Source organism: Phalacrocorax carbo, chromosome 3 (genome assembly GCF_963921805.1).
Source record: "Phalacrocorax carbo chromosome 3, bPhaCar2.1, whole genome shotgun sequence".
Taxonomy (NCBI): Eukaryota; Metazoa; Chordata; class Aves; order Suliformes; family Phalacrocoracidae; genus Phalacrocorax; species Phalacrocorax carbo.
This window is the reverse complement of record NC_087515.1, coordinates 30,033,753-30,051,122: the sequence shown is the minus strand read 5'-3', so window position 1 is coordinate 30,051,122 and position 17,370 is coordinate 30,033,753. Positions and strand designations below refer to the sequence as shown.

Here is a 17,370-nt window from a genome sequence, read left to right as displayed (position 1 = left end):
TTTAAAACAGCTAACAGCATTAAATGTCTTATGTGTGTGTTAGTAAGACAACACTGACTTGCAAGGATAAGTTGAGTTCATGTGTGCTCCATCATGTGCACACTGTCCCCACCTCTTTCCCTGCCTGGCTTTTTTGTACATGGTTGAGGTTATGGGTGGGTATTAGTATAGCCAGCACCCAGGAAACTAGTGAAAGATCACTACAGGTAAGGGGGGATGCTTTATGCTCTGTAGGTAATCCTGACTGCAACAGTCAGAGCTAATGAAGATGATAAATGTCTTGATTAGGGAAAGTCCAAACAAGAGGCTGCTACAGGTAACTTTAAAAACAGAAAATTATGTTTTGGGTTTCCTGACTTGTGACTCATGCTGTATGACTAGATGTTTCAAAAATGTGTGCATACAAGAAGAATGGGTACCTAAAAGTTTAGATGACACAGAGTATTTAACAAAGTAGGGGGTGTGTGTGTTTGGTGGTTTGTTTTTGGTGTGTGTGTGTGTTTTGTTTGTGGGTTTTTTTCCTTAGAGTTCATATGACCTGGACAAAATAACCAGGATATGTAGCTGCTTTTGAAATGTCAGTGAAGGGGTTACATATGTATTTGGAAAATTCTACTCCTGTTTTAATTTTCTTATTCCTGCAAAGTGGTATGAGTTCTACAGGTGAAAATGCTAAACATGAAATGGCTGATCTCAGTTTGTAAACCTTTGATGCTGTGTGTTGATATGTTGGGGGTGGGGACCACAGTCTGCTATTTCTATTTGTGTCAACACAACTGACTTCTATATGGTGTGTGATTAGTCATGTTTACTTTTCCAGCTTATAAGATACAGCTGTCTTGAGACAAACTGTAGAAAAACTTTATAGCTGATTTAAGCATGTTATTCTTCCTGGAGTAACACTTTAAAAATATCAGCTTCAAGCCAGCCTGAGGTTTTGCTTACTTTAGGGCTACTCAAACGTATTATGACATCTATCTTGGGTTACTAATTGAACCCAGGAAGAAATCTCAAGATTATTCCTCTATAGTCATCTAGAATATACTTTGAAATTGTCCTTTTAACTTTTCATTTTCATTTACTTAAATGGTATATTGCAGCAGGCAATACAACAATAAATGTGATTTATATCTTGTTGTTTGAGCGAAGTGCTCCACCTACCTGTATGGTGTCCTGTGTGCTACCAGTACTAAGTGCAGTTCCCTATTGGAATGAATTACTCCTTGAGTTACAGGAGTTGGTATAGTTGAAACCTTGTTAAATTTTATAGGCTGGAATATTTTCTGCTTTTTACATACCAAATCTTACACTTAAGGTTTGGATGGTTTTTAAGTGCTTTTGTCAGTGTTTTACAAGGCTATCAAAGTAATAAAGACTTAGTAATGAAAATTGGGGTCTTAGTTCTGCAGGCTAAAAGCAGATAGCTACTGCATTGTTAGTCTTGAAACATCAGCTGATAGTTTCAGCATCTCTCTTAGTTACCTTCATTTCAAGGACGAGTTGTTTCAGCAGTGTTTACTTATTTTGAACTCTCAGTATAGTAATAAAACTGTTGTGGAGCTTGTTAAGATAGGCAGGTCAAAAATAACACCAAAATATAATCCTAAAATTATGTTATTATGCATTTTACTCTTTAAACTTCTGAAGATTTGCTGCTGTAACCAGTGATCAAAATAGTCCAATTTCTTGACTCTGGTAGGATGCTTGTCCTATTATTTTAACAGTTGTGTTGCTGAGGCTTTCACCTTCATTTACTTAGTCCTGGTGAATCATGGTGCATGCAAAACTTCCTAGAATTTAAGATTCTTCAAGGGGCTTTCCTACTAACAATTAGGAGAATGAAGGAGTTAAGTACTAAATATTCATTTTAATAATTGAAGGCTGTAGTTTGAAGAAAGCAAAATGCTAATAGTACATACATTAAAACAAAAACAGTGTAAATCTATTAACTGTCTTCGTTTTGCCTCAGGGTGATTATAGGTTCAACTTACACTTAAATAGTAGCTTCTAGAAACAGCAATGTAATGGTCTTTACCCTTATCCTCTCTATAGAGAGGAAAGATAGGATGAGGCAGTGATACCTGTACAAAACCAGCCAGGCTGTAGTGCTGAAACTGTTGTATTGGACTCTTCCATGGGTCCTAAGGGGTGAAGAATCTTTGCTATAAACTCTGCGGTGGTGGTGTCTGGATTTCAACTGTTCAACAGTAGAGAGTGTAATGATGTTGAATGTCCATTACAAATGCTGAGATAACAACAAATCCCAGGCACTTCTATTATGTTCTACATGGTATAATTTGGATTGTGATAATTTTCACGTCCCTTCTTTGGAAGGCTAAAGAATATAGAGGGTGAGTAAGCCGTTCTTATGGGTGCATTGCGTAAGATTAGTTTTATATTTGTTCTATTCTACTTAAATGGTAGGGTTTGTTCCTTTACTTTACAGTTGCCAATAATATAAACAGTTCTTTTTCCTTCTAGAAGATGTTTTTTGAGCTCTGGAAGAGATGATGTACTCAGAATGGTCTTTGTCATGAGAAGGTGATATTGGAAGTAATTAATACTATTAGTAGGGCATATAAGTAGTTAAGGGAAAATCAAGACAAAATTCAGCTCTTCAGTGAAATACATTTGTCAGCAAAGTCAATAATTGCTTAAAGTAGTAGGAGGCTGCGAGTGTCCTCGTATATATAAAAATTACTTGAAATATGACGTCACTGGCGTGGGACTTTTGCCTTAAGGAGGCTGCTTTCATGCCATTGAGTCTGCTGTAGGGCAAGTTTTGGAGCAGTTATCAAAATAGCTTAGAAAATCAATTTTCCTATCAACACTTTGGTCCCTGCCTTTTTCTATAGTTACAATTTAAAATTGTTTATGTTTTATTCTAATTCTCAATTATGTTAACGGACTCCTGTATGAAGTGTAAAGTACTGTGTTGTACTAGAGGCTTTTATATTTCTAGGATGCCAAAGTCACACGTGGCACTGACTTTTTTTGGAAATTATACTTTCTAACCCAAAGGTGAAGTTATACCTCTTTGGATAACTTGGCAACAGCATCCTGCACGGTAGGGTTACTGTAATGCTTCCATGGAACTGTTGGGACTGGCGTTACAAATACTGCTTTTTAGGGATTTCTGCTGCTCTTATTTTTTCTCCTAAAGAAATGAAATGAACATGCTGAGCCCTAAAAATATGGAAGGAGAAGGAGTAATTAGATACAGATATGGGTAGCACACTTAAGAGAAAGATGATATAAATTTAATAAATATATGCAGTGAATGGAGAAGGAAGAGTTGGAGGGATTATAGTTTTCATTATAAACTGGAAATACCAGGCTATTTTTTATTGGTGCAAGGTGGCCAAGAGTTGTGAAACGTGGTATGCAACTACTACCTGAGCATCTCCATGCATCCTTGTGAGCCATGCGCATAGCTGTGAGAGGAAGCTCTTATCCATCCTGCTGCTAGTATATAAGCAAGCAGCCTGAGGTCTGCTGGCCTACTGCATGGAGCCAACCACCGAGGTTGTAAATAATTGGGATATCTTTATTTTGGTTCTCTGTGTGTTGGAACACTAAAAAATGTTGTCTCACCTGGAAAAACTGTAGTGGTGCTCTAACAAGCGCAAATACAAATAAACTGAAGAGCTGGGTAGGAAATGTATTATGGTTTGCCTGTCATGTACAGGACAATAGAGTACTGCAGACATGTTTAAACATAAATCATCTTTACTAATAATGTTTTATGCTTCACAAAGCTGTGTGGTAAGTTAATAACACTGTATGTGGAAACTTTATTCTTTTGAAGAACTGAACATTTCTGGAAGCTAAAACTGCTTTGTGTTTTTAACTTTGGATTTCACATATAGAAAGCCTTAAACTTTCATGAATGCTTTAATAGGTCAGGAGCAACTTAAAGTTCCCGATTATTCCTCTGCTTAAGGAGGCTAGCAGTGTGTTTGAAACTGAGTAAACATTGACCAAATATGAGCATGAAAATAGTGAGGTGCCTGAGGTCTGACAAAGCAAAGGAAACCGGTGATTGAACTGGTGGTGTATTCATTAGAAAAGCAAATGTAGTTTGCTACACTTAATCTTCCTTCTGTTTCTCACTGATATGTCTAAGAATGTACATTTTCCTCTTTAACCTGGTGAATCTTGTGCACCAGAAATGTCTCTTCTCTCTGATAACAGCTAGCAGTAAAGAAGTTGAAACCAACTGTGTTTACACATCCAGAAACAGTGTTTCTAATAAATTGGTACTAGAAACTTCTAGGAGTTCAGGTTTTTAATATAGTAAATAAATGCCTGATTTTCTTTTTTTATCCACAGACATTTGTTGTTAGAATAGCAGGCTTGATTATTCTAAAAGAAAACAACCAAAAACTGTTCCAAGATGAAAGGAACGCTGTGAAATAGCAGTGATTACTTCTGACAACTGAAGCGATTCCTAAATATAGGGAACTGGTTTTTTTTTCTGTAGTCCTGAAAAATGAAACAACACCCAAGGAAAACAACTTAACATGGAACTACAAAACAAAACCTCAGGCAGTGTCAATTTGTTATTGCTATATGTTATGCAGCTATGCAAACAATCCATGTCAGCTCCTATTTAAGCAGTATGAGAACTTGTTGAGTTGGCCTGTTGTGTTCTGTGCTGTCATGCGGTCTTAAATATGTGGTTAGCTGCTTTTGGGTGCTTTTCTTGATAGAATGTAGGATTGGGAAGCCTATCTATTTCAGGGTTTAAAGAATGATGACTGAAAAGGGAGTGAGTATGAACATGAGACAAGTTGAAGCGGGGATCTGAGAAATGAGGTAGGAAGATCCTTGGAGCCCCCTAAGACAGGAAGGAAATTAATGGATAATTTAATCACTGCAATGTTGTTGAAAACCCAGCAAAAAAGAAATTGAGTAATGAAGCATTACCTATAGCTGTATTTCTGAAGGGCATAGTAGAATGGTTTCTACTGTTCTGTTTAGGCTCAAACGTTTTCTGAAACTTCAGTCAACCTTTTTCCCCTGACTGCTGCTTTCTGTCATGTCAGAGGATGAAGTTTTTGCTGCTGCAGCAGAAGTACCTGGAATACCTGGAGGATGGCAAGGTCCTGGAGGCACTTCAAGTTCTACGCTGTGAACTGACACCTCTGAAATATAATACAGAACGCATTCATGTCCTCAGTGGGTAAGTGTTCAGACTTTGAGAGATCTTTCGGTGGAATTTTCTAAGGAATTCTGTAGCTTTTTTTAGCTGACATTGTAAAAACTCAAGCTGTATTAAAGCAACTATCCTGTTGACTAACAAGCTGTAGTGAGATATGCTAAAATGGTGAGTAAAGAAGACTATTCAGTAGAAAATGTGCTGTTTCAGATACTTGAAAAAGACATGATTATGTTATACTTTTATAGTACTAGAACCCAAATCAATATGTAAATATGTATGTTCATTTGATCTTGAAAATTACTAGCCTGTTATAATTGAATAACTAGGTGAATATGGTCTGGGTTTTTTTCTTAGACGAAAATAAGACATTTCTACATTCCCTAAAATCTGTTCATGACTTTTTCTATTGCCAAATTGTAGATATTTGTTCTTAAGATGCAAAGTTTGTATGGAATAGTTCCCTGCCTTTTTTCCTGTCAGCCTGAAGCTTAAGTTGCCTATTTACAGTTCATTGAGAATGTTGTTATATAGATCATGCTTAAAAGTGAAAAGAATGATTTCAGAAAGAGTTGGTCTGTTGGTGTATATGTGCCTTTTTTAAACAGGTATCTGATGTGTAGCCATGCAGAAGACTTGCGTGCAAAAGCAGAGTGGGAAGGGAAAGGAACAGCTTCCAGATCTAAACTTTTGGACAAACTCCAGAGTAAGATGTTCTAGTGTTTATAACTTATTCCCACCTTTGTAAATCTAGTACACCTTATAATGACGTATCCCAGGGAATTGACTTTAACTGCATTTGCCAGTGTTTGTTTCTGTATTTCTTGGCTAATGGGGATGCCTTTAGGTGCCTCTACCTTTTGGTCTTCCGTATCTAACCTTTTGCTGTCTCTGATACTGTTTGTAATAGGAGCTCTTATTTCTTAGGTCTGCTGCATGCAGTAATAGTATAACTTGGTGATTAAATATGTGGTTTGGAGGGGTGGGGGGGGAAATGTTTTGTAAATGCCAGCTATACTAAGAGGCTGAACCTAAATGTGGCCTATAATCACTGGTAATACTACTACTGGTTTATAGTAGTATCAGACTTTGCTATGAATTATAGTTTCTCCTTTCTCTTTCTTGTGGCTGGTGTAATAGTATGTATCAGAGTTGTAAAACCTGTGATATTCTTTATTTTGATAGTCTTAACAGAGAATTCCTTAAATGGACACAGCTGATACTGTTTCATAATTTTACAGGTTTTGTTAAATGCTAGATTTTGAGTTAGCATGTGTAAATGGTGCTTGGTGGCTAGGACAACATACACTATAACTACAAATACCTTGCATACAGCTCTGCTTTCCAGAAGTTCATGCTTCTAATTCCAGATGTATAGCTGTAATATGACAAGCTGTATGCATGCTTTTCCTGTAGCTTTTAAGCTTTATTTACTAAGGTATCTCAAAAATACTCAAATCAAATTATGCTCTTACTTGTAACTTGGTTTTGACATTTTTTTTCTTAATATCTCTTTTAAAGCTTACCTACCCCCATCAGTGATGCTTCCTCCAAGGCGTTTACAGAACCTGCTACGTCAGGCTGTGGAACTACAACGGGACCGGTGCCTATATCATAATACCAAACTAGATAGTAACCTAGATTCTGTCTCGCTGCTAATAGATCATGTTTGTAGTAGGTAAGAAACCCTTGCTACTTTAAAGGTTGGCAACAATATCTTTTCTTTGTCTTTTTAAAAGAATTGTACCTACTGTTAAAAGAAACATGAAAATTATTCTGAGTTGGTTACAGGAGTTGACTGGGAAAAGACAATTCTCATTAATTGAGTAGTGGTGGGGGAGCAGAGAAGGTGTGTGTAGGAGACTTTGGTTGCTGGATATGGGGTCAGACTGAAGCTTTAAAGTTTTAATCAGATGGGTATGACTAGAATATATTACTAGGCTAATTCTTAGCCACTTGTTTCTTGTAATTTTGGACAGCTAGTCTATTTATTTATGAACACGTGGCTGCTGTGTTTTTTCACTGAAGAATCACTAGTATGTTACTTACCAAGACTCTGTCTTCAAGCTTGCTGGAATGTAGAAAGCCTACTAAAGCATACTTAAGTCAACTTTCAGCTTCAACTTTTAGTAGTGGACGTTGAGGTTCTTTTAGATACAAAGGTTAAAACAGTAGAAATGTGCAATAGACGTTTCTGTTTATATATGCATAGTTCTTTATACCATTCAGATATATTATTTTCTCAGATTTGTAAGGTAGTCAGTGTCTCTTACACCTATTTATTAGCTCTTAGGACAATGGGTAACTTTTTTTTTTTAACAAAATTGGTGTTGCTTCTGAATCTTCAAAATGCCATTTTCTAGAAAACATGAAGCAGGAAGATGGCTGACTTGAGTGGTTTTTCCTCATCCAGCAGAACTTGGCCAAGGACCTAAAAACTCAGTGTAGCTTTTATGGAAAACTGCTGTGCATGGTGTAATAAGGGAATGAGGGCTAGGACACCTAGAAAATAAGGGCTGTATATGATACCCTTATATGTATGTTCATGTAACAGGCCAATGCTTGGGCTTACAGGGAATTTTGTTTTTCATGTTAAGGTTAGCTCATCTGAGGAAGTTAAGTACTGATAAATTTGCTTGTAGAGACTTTCTGAACTCAGCTGCTTTGACTCGGTGTTCTTGGATTACTTAAAATCTATTTCTAATGATGCAGACTTCCATAGTACTTCACTGTAGCTGTCTTAGCTTTTGAAATTAATATCCTTGGCACTTCATGAATTCAAGTAACTCTTTTAGACTATTGTCTACCTTGCAATTTTGTTACATCACATTGTTGCAGTAGTTTTGTGTGTATGCACGGCCATTTGACTGTTGTCCATTTTAAGAGCTGTTGGAAATGATCAGGTACTGGAATTGTGGCTTCCCTACTTCAGAAGTGAGTCTTAAAATCAGACTAATGGAAAGAGATTTAATTTTAGTCTTTCTACAAGTCCGTAAATAACATTGGATATTCTAGAGGGGTTTGTGATTACTCAGACCCCAAAGAGCATTCAAGCCAACTGTAAGAGCATGGCTTACTGAAGTCAGACTGGCTAGAGCTGAATATAAAACATACTACATGAACAAATCTGGACTTGAATTTCACCCATCTGAATCTATTTGCTGACATAAGCTTGACCGGTTTTTGGGTTTTTTTACCTAATGTGGTACTTCCTAAGCTTGCATATTTGGTATGTATACAAACATACATACTCATGATACTCTAATTCCGTTAAAAACCACGTCAAAATAAAGGCTTCCATTCTGTCCTCAACTCAACCTATTGTACCTACCTATTGCAGGGGTCTGAGATCAGTATGTGGTGCGCTGTACGTGCTGCCATGCTTGGGCATAATGAGGTGAGTTAAAGACAGTGGAAGCCAAATTTTGATTAAACTGACAGAAGTAACAGTAGTCTAATAGCTTAGACAATTTAAGTTCTGTACTACTTAAATGATAGAACACTGACAACTTTCCCTTTTTTAGTTGGAACTAATCTGTTTTGGACTTCTGGCAATATTTTGATCAAGCATGCTTGAATTGCACTAATAGGTAAAATGTTTAACTAAAACTTAATCACTTTATAAGAGTGGGAGATAAGAGGGAGAAACTACTTGGAGTGAAGGTGAGGGATTTCATCTTACTGTGCCTGAGATCTTGATAATGGAGAATTGATACTCGGGGGGGTGGTCATTTTTGGTTTTGATAGCCTTCAGCCTAGTTGGGTTTGTGGATTGAGGTGTCCTGTCTTCCCCTCCACACCCCACCCCCCAGAATTCTTTTGTCTTGCTTTCATATAAATAAACTGTAGTCTGAATTTACCAAGAGTGAAGCCCGAATAAGAGGTGAATGCTGCTGCTTTCTAGGTACTGGTTTAATGTAGCATTTTTGAAAAAGAACCATGGTGGAAAGTTGAGGAATAAGTCTTCTGTTACATGTACAGGGAATAAAAAAGCAGAAGTTTGGTGTTTTATTTAGAATTTTCAACTTCTGTAAATATAACAGGTAACTACTTTACTTCAATGTGTGAACAACATGATTTAAATATATTGTGCTGAACAGAACAATTTGTAATGAAACACTTCAAAAAAAGCAAAACCTTTGAGCTACAATAATATCTAATTACCAAAACCAGAAATTGTTAGACAACTAGTTTTGGTTTCTTGTTCCGAGACTGCTATTTCCTTCTCCAGAAAGTTTATTTAATGTACACTTTGCTACCTGTGAAGTCAGACTTGCTGGATTGTATGTTTCATTAGTTAAGCAAAGAGAACTTTTTGTGAGAGCGCTCTGATCTGACTGGGTTGTGAATAGCATGGTTCAGCATTGGGATGTGTCTGTAGCGGCTCTATCAACTGTGTGCGTTATCTTTTTTAGGAACCTAAAGGCACCTTACTAAGAAAATTGTGTACACCAGCATTATACTGCTTGCTTTTCATGTCTATAAACCCTTGGCTGCTTTTCTTAAGCACTAAAATACAAGCACTATTGTTCTATAAAGTTTTTTTTAAAGAAATATGCTGAAAAGGCTTTCCAGGGACACAGTGTGCCCCTTGTACTTTGTACAAGTTATGGATAAAGACTCTTTCACCTTCTCGAGCAAATTGCTGCTCTGCGGAAAAAACATTAAGTTATTACAATATGGCTAAATAATAATGAAATGCTCTTCCTGTAGGTACACACATGTGTGTAAGGGCTTGCCTACCTCCCTCTAAACTTGAAGGAAAATAAAGTCTTCTTTCATGGGTGGGGCTTTTTACCTTGGGCTCAGTGTTGTTCCAGTGGCAACTAGACAGCTTCTGGTCAGCTTAAAGCAGGAGCAGAACAGACTTCTGTTTCTCTTTAAATGAGTAAGTAGATGTACCCAAGGAAGCCAGCTACAGATACGTAAATGTACGTTTTTATTATTTTCCTCTACCATAAAATGGAAAATGAGGGATGTATGGTTTAGTGCTGTTTGATAGACTTCAAACATGGACTAGGAAGCAACTTCTAGTAAAAGAAAATGGATTGAGGGGATATAGACACTGTGTTAAGCAGACCTTTTTCTAGCTTCTGGTAAGAAGTGTCTTTCAGGTGTCTTGTCAGCCTGGCTACCACCAAACTATTTTTAAATACAAATTTAAAGGAAATAGGGTTTTGTTTGTCTGTTTTTAGGCTGGTTTATCTCCAGTGATAAGTACAACCGTATATTCAGAGACTACTGTTGTTATATTAGTACTGTTGTGTATCATTACAGTTCTGTTGCCCTGAGCACCATAAAAACTCAATGTAAGACTAAACCACTTCAGGATCCCTGCAGTTCAAGAAAAAATGTCCGTGGTTAGAGACTGCCTTTTAGTGTATGTGAACAATGAACTTGCAGTTAACTGCAGTATTACTTACAAAAGCATTCATCTGCTGCAAAAGCCTACATTTATTTTAGCTAGCTCTCAAATTCTTATACAGTGGGCAAGCTGTAAATAAAATAAAACTTGTTAGCTTTTCCTCATTGTGTAACCAGAATATTAAATATTAGCTCTAAAGAAATGTTTTATTCCTCTTCAGGAGTTTATCATATAAAATTTTGTTTGATAAACAATGTTCTACAAAAAACATAGATTTTAGAGGGGAAACAGGTCAAGTTGAAAGCTCATAATGGTATCATGTTAGTTATGCTTAGCTATTGTATGTAGTATTCTGCCTTCACTTTGTGCCATTCTTCACTTTCTTTGCAAAGAAACACCTATTGCAAGGTCACATTCAAGAAAAACAAGACTAATCTTTTTACTCAAACTTTTATGTAAGAAACATTTCTAAAGATTCGACAAGATGTAGCTGAGTTAAGTACTTCTAAAAACCTCACGTGTAATAACATTGCATGTAGGCTTCAAAGAAGTTTGGACTCAGTATTTTCTATACATCACATAAGTGTATAATAATAAGCTGTTACACTCCTAAATAGGTCAGTTTTATTCCAAGTTACACAAAAGCATAACAAATTACGTGAGTGGAATAAGAATAGTTCTGAGTTCTTACAACTAGTTATGATTATGTGGTGGTGTGTGCTTTCTACTAGATAAGACACTTCATTATGCACTTATTTGAAACAGCTGTTAATAGATGAATTTTTCTAAGTTGTCTGGTCTTGCATTTAAATAAATTTTTGTTTTAGTTTTACTAGTTTGACTTAAATCTCTTACTGCTTTCTTATTAATCTGCAAATACATCCCTTTCTTTTCCCAGGAAACAGTTCCCATGTTACACACAGCAGATACTAACGGAGCACTGTAATGAAGTGTGGTTCTGTAAATTCTCCAATGATGGCACTAAACTAGCAACAGGATCTAAGGACACAACTGTTATTATATGGCAGGTTGATCCAGTAAGTGTGCAACACGTCTTAAAATGCATATGCCTTGTCTTTCCTTTCCCTCTTCACTTTCTTCTGCTAGGATGGTTTGATTTTTTTTGTAGGGCAGGCTAACATGTGCTGTGGCCTAGTGACTAGGGTCTTTCTCTGGGATGTAAAAGATTGAAGATTATGGTCAGTGTAAGTTAGTGAAGGAGGATGCTTGAAAACCTGATGCCTGAGTGTAAGATTTGAACTGTGGGCTGCATAGGGGCATGAATTTTGCACAGCCCTAACCAGTACCATGGGGTAGAGCCAGCTGGTGCCTTCCAGGGGAGCTTCTCATCTTGAAGGCCCTTAGAAGCGTTGGGTGAGAGTGGAAGGAGCATGGCAGTGAGGAACCTTTCTTCTAAATCACTCTTAGTAAAAAGTACTTTTGATCTATGTATGTGAAGAACCCCTTTTTATTATCTTGTTACTACTAGTACACTTGGATTTAAATATTCCATCCATTTCATCACTTGATACTTCTTCTGAATAATAAAATGGTATGTGCTAAACTGAAGTTGTATCAGTATACCACTTCATGCTAGTTGTTGCAAGATTTGCCTTGGATTGAGATGAAGATCTAAACACTTGTCAGAATCCACTGACACACGGAAGTATACACATCCATTGTCTTACAGACGGCACTTGCAGGTTTTGATACTAATACGTGGCACCGTTTCTCTTAAATCTTGTAGCTGTAGGATATTTCATTTATCTTCCCTACCCATATCTATTCCTATGTAAATAACAAGATGGAGTGGTACATCTAAGACTGTTTTAATGGACTTGTAGAAGTCATATGAAAGTATGTCCATATATTTCATAAAAACTGAAAATTTAATAACTTGAACAAATGCATGTGGCATTTGAAGTTGTTAATGCTTGTAAAATGCTATCAGAAATAAGATTCTTACAGTTTTTTAATGACACAGCTGCAAACTGGTATGCCAAATGGAAGATGAAAGGTTTTTGCAGTTCCATATTTACTTCCAGTAGGATTTGAGAGCTGAACTTAATCCTTTTCTTTCTCTACAGGTTAGGAAGCTATGTAATTTGAGACCTTTTTGCTCTTAAGAAGATGGGAGAACTTAAAACCCTGTTCCATGTGCATAGCTGTTACATAGCCCCTCAGCTAACAGCAAGTGCTATGGATTTTTCAGGCATAGAACCATTGTGGTTTGTTTGTTACTGGAGCCAGGGTGCTCTGGACCAAGAGGTGCATAGCAGCATAAGCTGCCTTTGTTATTTAGGAAATGATCTGTAATTTTTTTTAACAGAGTAATTCTAAGTAAATTAAGGGTCAAATATTTCTGCTGTTGACTTGCCACATGATTGTAGAGGCACATCTTCCTTTTATATTGATGGGTTTTAACACCCAACATCTTGATTAGCACGTTTTATAGTGAATTGTTAGCTAATATGTGGTTAATCAAACGAAATAAATGTTTTGAGTGTTTTAGCAACCCTTGGCCAAAAGGGTTAGTCTAAAGGAACAAAATTTCTAATAAATAGTTAATGGGAAAGCAGCTTTGCAGAGTTTTATCTTCTGTATTGGAGTACTTAAAGAAAATATTGAAACCCTTTCAAGGAGGTGGATGCTTAAATAACATTAGGCGACATAACTCAAATAGTTCAATTTCATATTTGCCAGAGTGTGCTTATCACATTTCCTGTAGCAGTTGGCAGTGTCTTTTGAACCATAACTTTAATCAGGTTTTCAAGGCTTTAGATTGTATTAGAATAATTCTTACATATAAACTACAGGAAGCATCCGTTCAACTCTGCTTGGGCAAGTGATGGGAGAACACTGTTTATTTAAAACAGTATTATTTTTCCCCACACATTTCATGTGTGTGAGAATCCTTCATTTCTCCCTTTCTTTTCTTCATCATCTCTCAAAGTGTAATGATGCTGCTTTCATGTATTTTCTTCATTTCACACCATTAATTTCTTTTCTAAGACCCAGCTACATGTCCAAGCTGTCTTAACCCATGCTTCTGTTTTCATTTGTTCATTTCAAAGTTCTTATGCAGACTCAGCAGCATTAAATAACGTCTTGAGTGAACTAGGTTTGTGTGTGGAATGCATTATTTGACCATTACTAAGTGTGGCAGAATCTCTAGAGCACGAAGGGTAAGCACAATAGGCGCATCACCTTGTCTGGCATGTATCTTCTTTGGTAGAGCTCTCCTTTAACGTGGTCCTTACAGAAACCTTTTTTTTCCTGCACACTCTAAAAACCATTTACAGGTTTTTGGCTTTTCAGCCAAGGAGCTCAACTACTGCAGACTTAAGTTGATACCTGAATAGCTGTTTCTTCTACATTAAAAAAAGAAATCTGGGAACCTATATGTAAGGGATAAAAGTGCCAAGATCTCTTTTGGTTGTGGGTGGGAAGCAGACTGACTATATTTGGGGATGTTTTCCTGAAATATCATTGACTGCTGTTTTAGAGCAAAGCATGGTACAGCAATTTTGCTGTATTTGGAGAGAAGTATGAGAGCAGCATAAGAAATAGTAACAGCCACAAAGTCCTGTCATTAGAAGAGGAATATCTTTGGTATCTTTCTCCTCATGAGTCTCAAATGTGATGCAGAAGTGGCAGGCTACTCTAACCCTGATGTAAAAAGAGTACATCAATTGTAGGCAAGTTCTGGGATGTGATGTGATGTCAGACATGACTCAGTTTTCCTTGTAGATCAGCTTAGCTACAGACACAGCAGTGTCTAATGCAGGCCAGGAGTAATAATTAGAATGGAAAGGGGACTTTGAGGAGGTCCCTTTTGTTTGGCCCTCTGTGCCTTGAAGGTTATTCTGAACTCACATTCTTTTGAGGAATTTAGTTTTTCTAGCCAGCAGAACCATCAAAGCTGCAGGCGGGCTGAGAGTCATCAAATTGCCCACAGCTGATCCCAGGAAACAGTCCTTCATGTCAATGTGTTCCTCTGTTGAAGCTCTTTTCTAAGATGCTTCACAAAAATTATTGTCAACAGTGTAACAAGCTCAGTTCTACTTTCTGTATATGCATGTTGTTGTCAAGAGTCAGTGCTAATACTGTATTGAAGCATGTTTCTGTATTTAGGAAGCCAGTGTATGGTTGTTTCACAGTATCTAGCTGTACTATTTATTTTAATAAGCTGCTTGAAAGTTGAGTCCCTCTGACAAGGCAACAGTAGAACAGTTGTAGCATAAAGGTGATACAAGATATTCTGCGTGAGCGAAGTATGCTTCATTCACTAAATCTGGCAGAAAAGATGCAACAGCTTGCTCTAGGCAACACTTCTGAAATAAGAACACCTTTCAATGAAGCTTTTAAAAATATCTTTCTGTAAAACTCCTTTCTTGAGCAGCACACACAAGATATGCTCAAGTTTATAAAAACATTGGCACTTGGAGGTTTTCCTTTCTCAGTGTAAGTGAAGGTTTTGGTTCTCTGTTTAACCATAACAGGCTTCCAGCATGTCTTTACTTCTGAGAAAGTAACTTAATTCTGTAGAACATAGATAATAGTACTTTTGTTTTCCAGTAGATATAGTCAGTCTTGACACTACAGAAATCTTCTATACTAAAGCAAGTGTAATTTAATGTACAACTGTGTACACAGTTGTATATTGAGTTCCACATTCAAAATCATGGAAAATGAGAACAAAAATACCTACAAGTGTTCTTGTTTTGCACATTGAAACTTGGAAGCTTTCATTTTATGGTCCTACTCTGTAAACTAGCAACTGCTTTTCCAGTACGAACCTATTCATATGTCTTCTAAAGTGCAGGTGCCAAGTTGCATAAAGCAAACTTGCCATGCTGTACTTGGACACACTGTATATGTGAAATCTAGTAGGAGTTCATTTGCATTGTCTCAACACAATCTCTGTTTCAGGATACTCACCAGCTAAAACTACTTAAGACATTAGAAGGTCATGCGTATGGTGTCTCCTATATTGCTTGGAGTCCCGATGACAACTATCTTGTTGCCTGTGGCCCAGATGATTGTTCTGAGCTTTGGCTCTGGAATGTACAAGTAAGTGGTGACTAAGAGTAAAAAATAAAACATTGTGGTCAGCCTGCTGCTTTTGTTTCCATATCTAAATAGTTAAGCATGAGAGAAGTAATTTCTACAAACTTGTTGTGCAGAGGTGTGAGTGTAAAGAGCCACTGACTTCTTCACCCCCCCAACCCCCCACCCCATTTGAAAAAAATGACTGTGGCAGCCTACAAATTCTGTACTGTTTGTACAGAACTTAAATTAGAGTTCAAGCCTAAGTGCCTGGGACTGTGCAGCAATTCTAGTGTATCTGCTTACCGATGATTTCTGAGAAAGGATGGCATAAATCCATAGGACCTTAAAGAGCTACTGACAGAAGAACAGTAAATTACTCGAGAAACAGGGCAGAATGATAACCTAAGGGGAGCAATTGCTCATTGAAGATTTTAACAAGTAGCAAAAGTAAAACATGCAAGCTGTTTTTACTTTGTGTAATCCTCCCAGTGATGTTAGTGGAAGACCCACAGAGGCTTAAATTTATGATTTCAGAACTTTATCTTTCAGGCAGACACTAGGGCATTTTGCCATTTCCTCCATGAATTTGAAAATCCTTTTCTGCTGTTGATTTTTATGGGCACTTGAGTTGATATAAAAGCTTCCCCTGCATCTGTTGTGGGCTGTATAGTCTTTCTTGTGCTGCCTTGGACTCTGAACTAATTTAGTTTCCTAAAACAAAAATGTTCCCTTTTTTCACCCTTGGAATACTTTTCTGTTTAATTGACTAAATTGGCTCAGTGAAGAGCACTAGAGCTGGCACAAGGGAATAAAGAGAAGCCCTTGCTGTTCTGACAATGGTAAGCCATTCATTGGCACACTGTCTTGTGAAACAAGAGCATTATAAGCTACAGATGAAAGCTAAATTTTGGCATGGAGAGCTCTAGCTCAGGGAGGAAAATGTTCTAAATACTCTGATACTCAAAGCTTTTTACTAAAATGTATTTTGTCATCTCTGTTTCCTTTTAGTCTCCTCCTGTCTCCTTGCTTTCCAGATTTGGGTTTTTTTATTTCATATTGCTTCTTTCTCTCTTATGTGTTCTTCCAACTTCTTTTAATTCCTGTGTTTACTTGTAATCTTCCAGTTGCCTGACACACTGACTGACTAGTCCATCCCTCTTGAGGGGCAAATTGTCCCAGATCAAGTCTAGGGTCACTGAAGATGCTGTTCTACCTTTTTTTATTGTATTATTCATAGGTTTGTGTTGCTTTTTAGTAAACGTGTTGGAACACATATACTTCCAAACATGCATGTCAGATAAAACTATCAATGCCTTTTTGGGAAAGGGTTCTGGTAAAAGGCCTTGCTGCATTTGTTTATTTTCCAGACGGGGGAGCTGAGGACAAAGATGAGCCAATCTCATGAAGACAGTTTAACAAGTGTGGCCTGGAATCCTGATGGGAAGCGTTTTGTAACGGGAGGTCAGCGTGGACAGTTCTATCAGTGTGTAAGTTCTCTGCATCTGTCTCATTGAAAACAAAGCAAGAAACGAAAGTTTAGTCACAGTCAAGTCTGAGGTTCATGGGTTTTTTGTGTGTGTGTACACAAACTTCTGATCCTTTGTAATTCCAAGAAGCAATACATTAATGCCAGTATTTCACTAGCACTTTTATATGTAGCAGTTAGAAGGGTTCAAGCATCCTTTGTCTGCCTAAAGGAGGATTTGTGGGCTGGGAGTTCTTTTCTTAGCTGCTCTGGAAAATACAGTAATAAAAAGTACTACCTTTGTCCACAAACGTTGTTTATTCCACA

The 17,370-nt window shown here is 37.2% G+C and overlaps 1 protein-coding gene across 2 annotated transcripts in view; it reads left to right on the top strand.

Moving 5' to 3' along the window:
- WDR26 (WD repeat domain 26) overlaps window positions 1-17,370 on the top strand; it is a 32,821-nt gene that overhangs the window by 4,170 nt on the left and 11,281 nt on the right. The window contains exons 4-10 of one of the 2 annotated variants that reach the window (XM_064446343.1): window positions 5,049-5,185; window positions 5,770-5,867; window positions 6,683-6,839; window positions 8,502-8,558; window positions 11,425-11,563; window positions 15,459-15,599; window positions 16,946-17,065. In XM_064446343.1, coding sequence (XP_064302413.1) covers window positions 5,049-5,185; window positions 5,770-5,867; window positions 6,683-6,839; window positions 8,502-8,558; window positions 11,425-11,563; window positions 15,459-15,599; window positions 16,946-17,065 — 849 coding nt within the window. The remainder of the gene's footprint in view (window positions 1-5,048; window positions 5,186-5,769; window positions 5,868-6,682; window positions 6,840-8,501; window positions 8,559-11,424; window positions 11,564-15,458; window positions 15,600-16,945; window positions 17,066-17,370) is intronic. The other variant, XM_064446344.1, reaches the window with a different exon arrangement.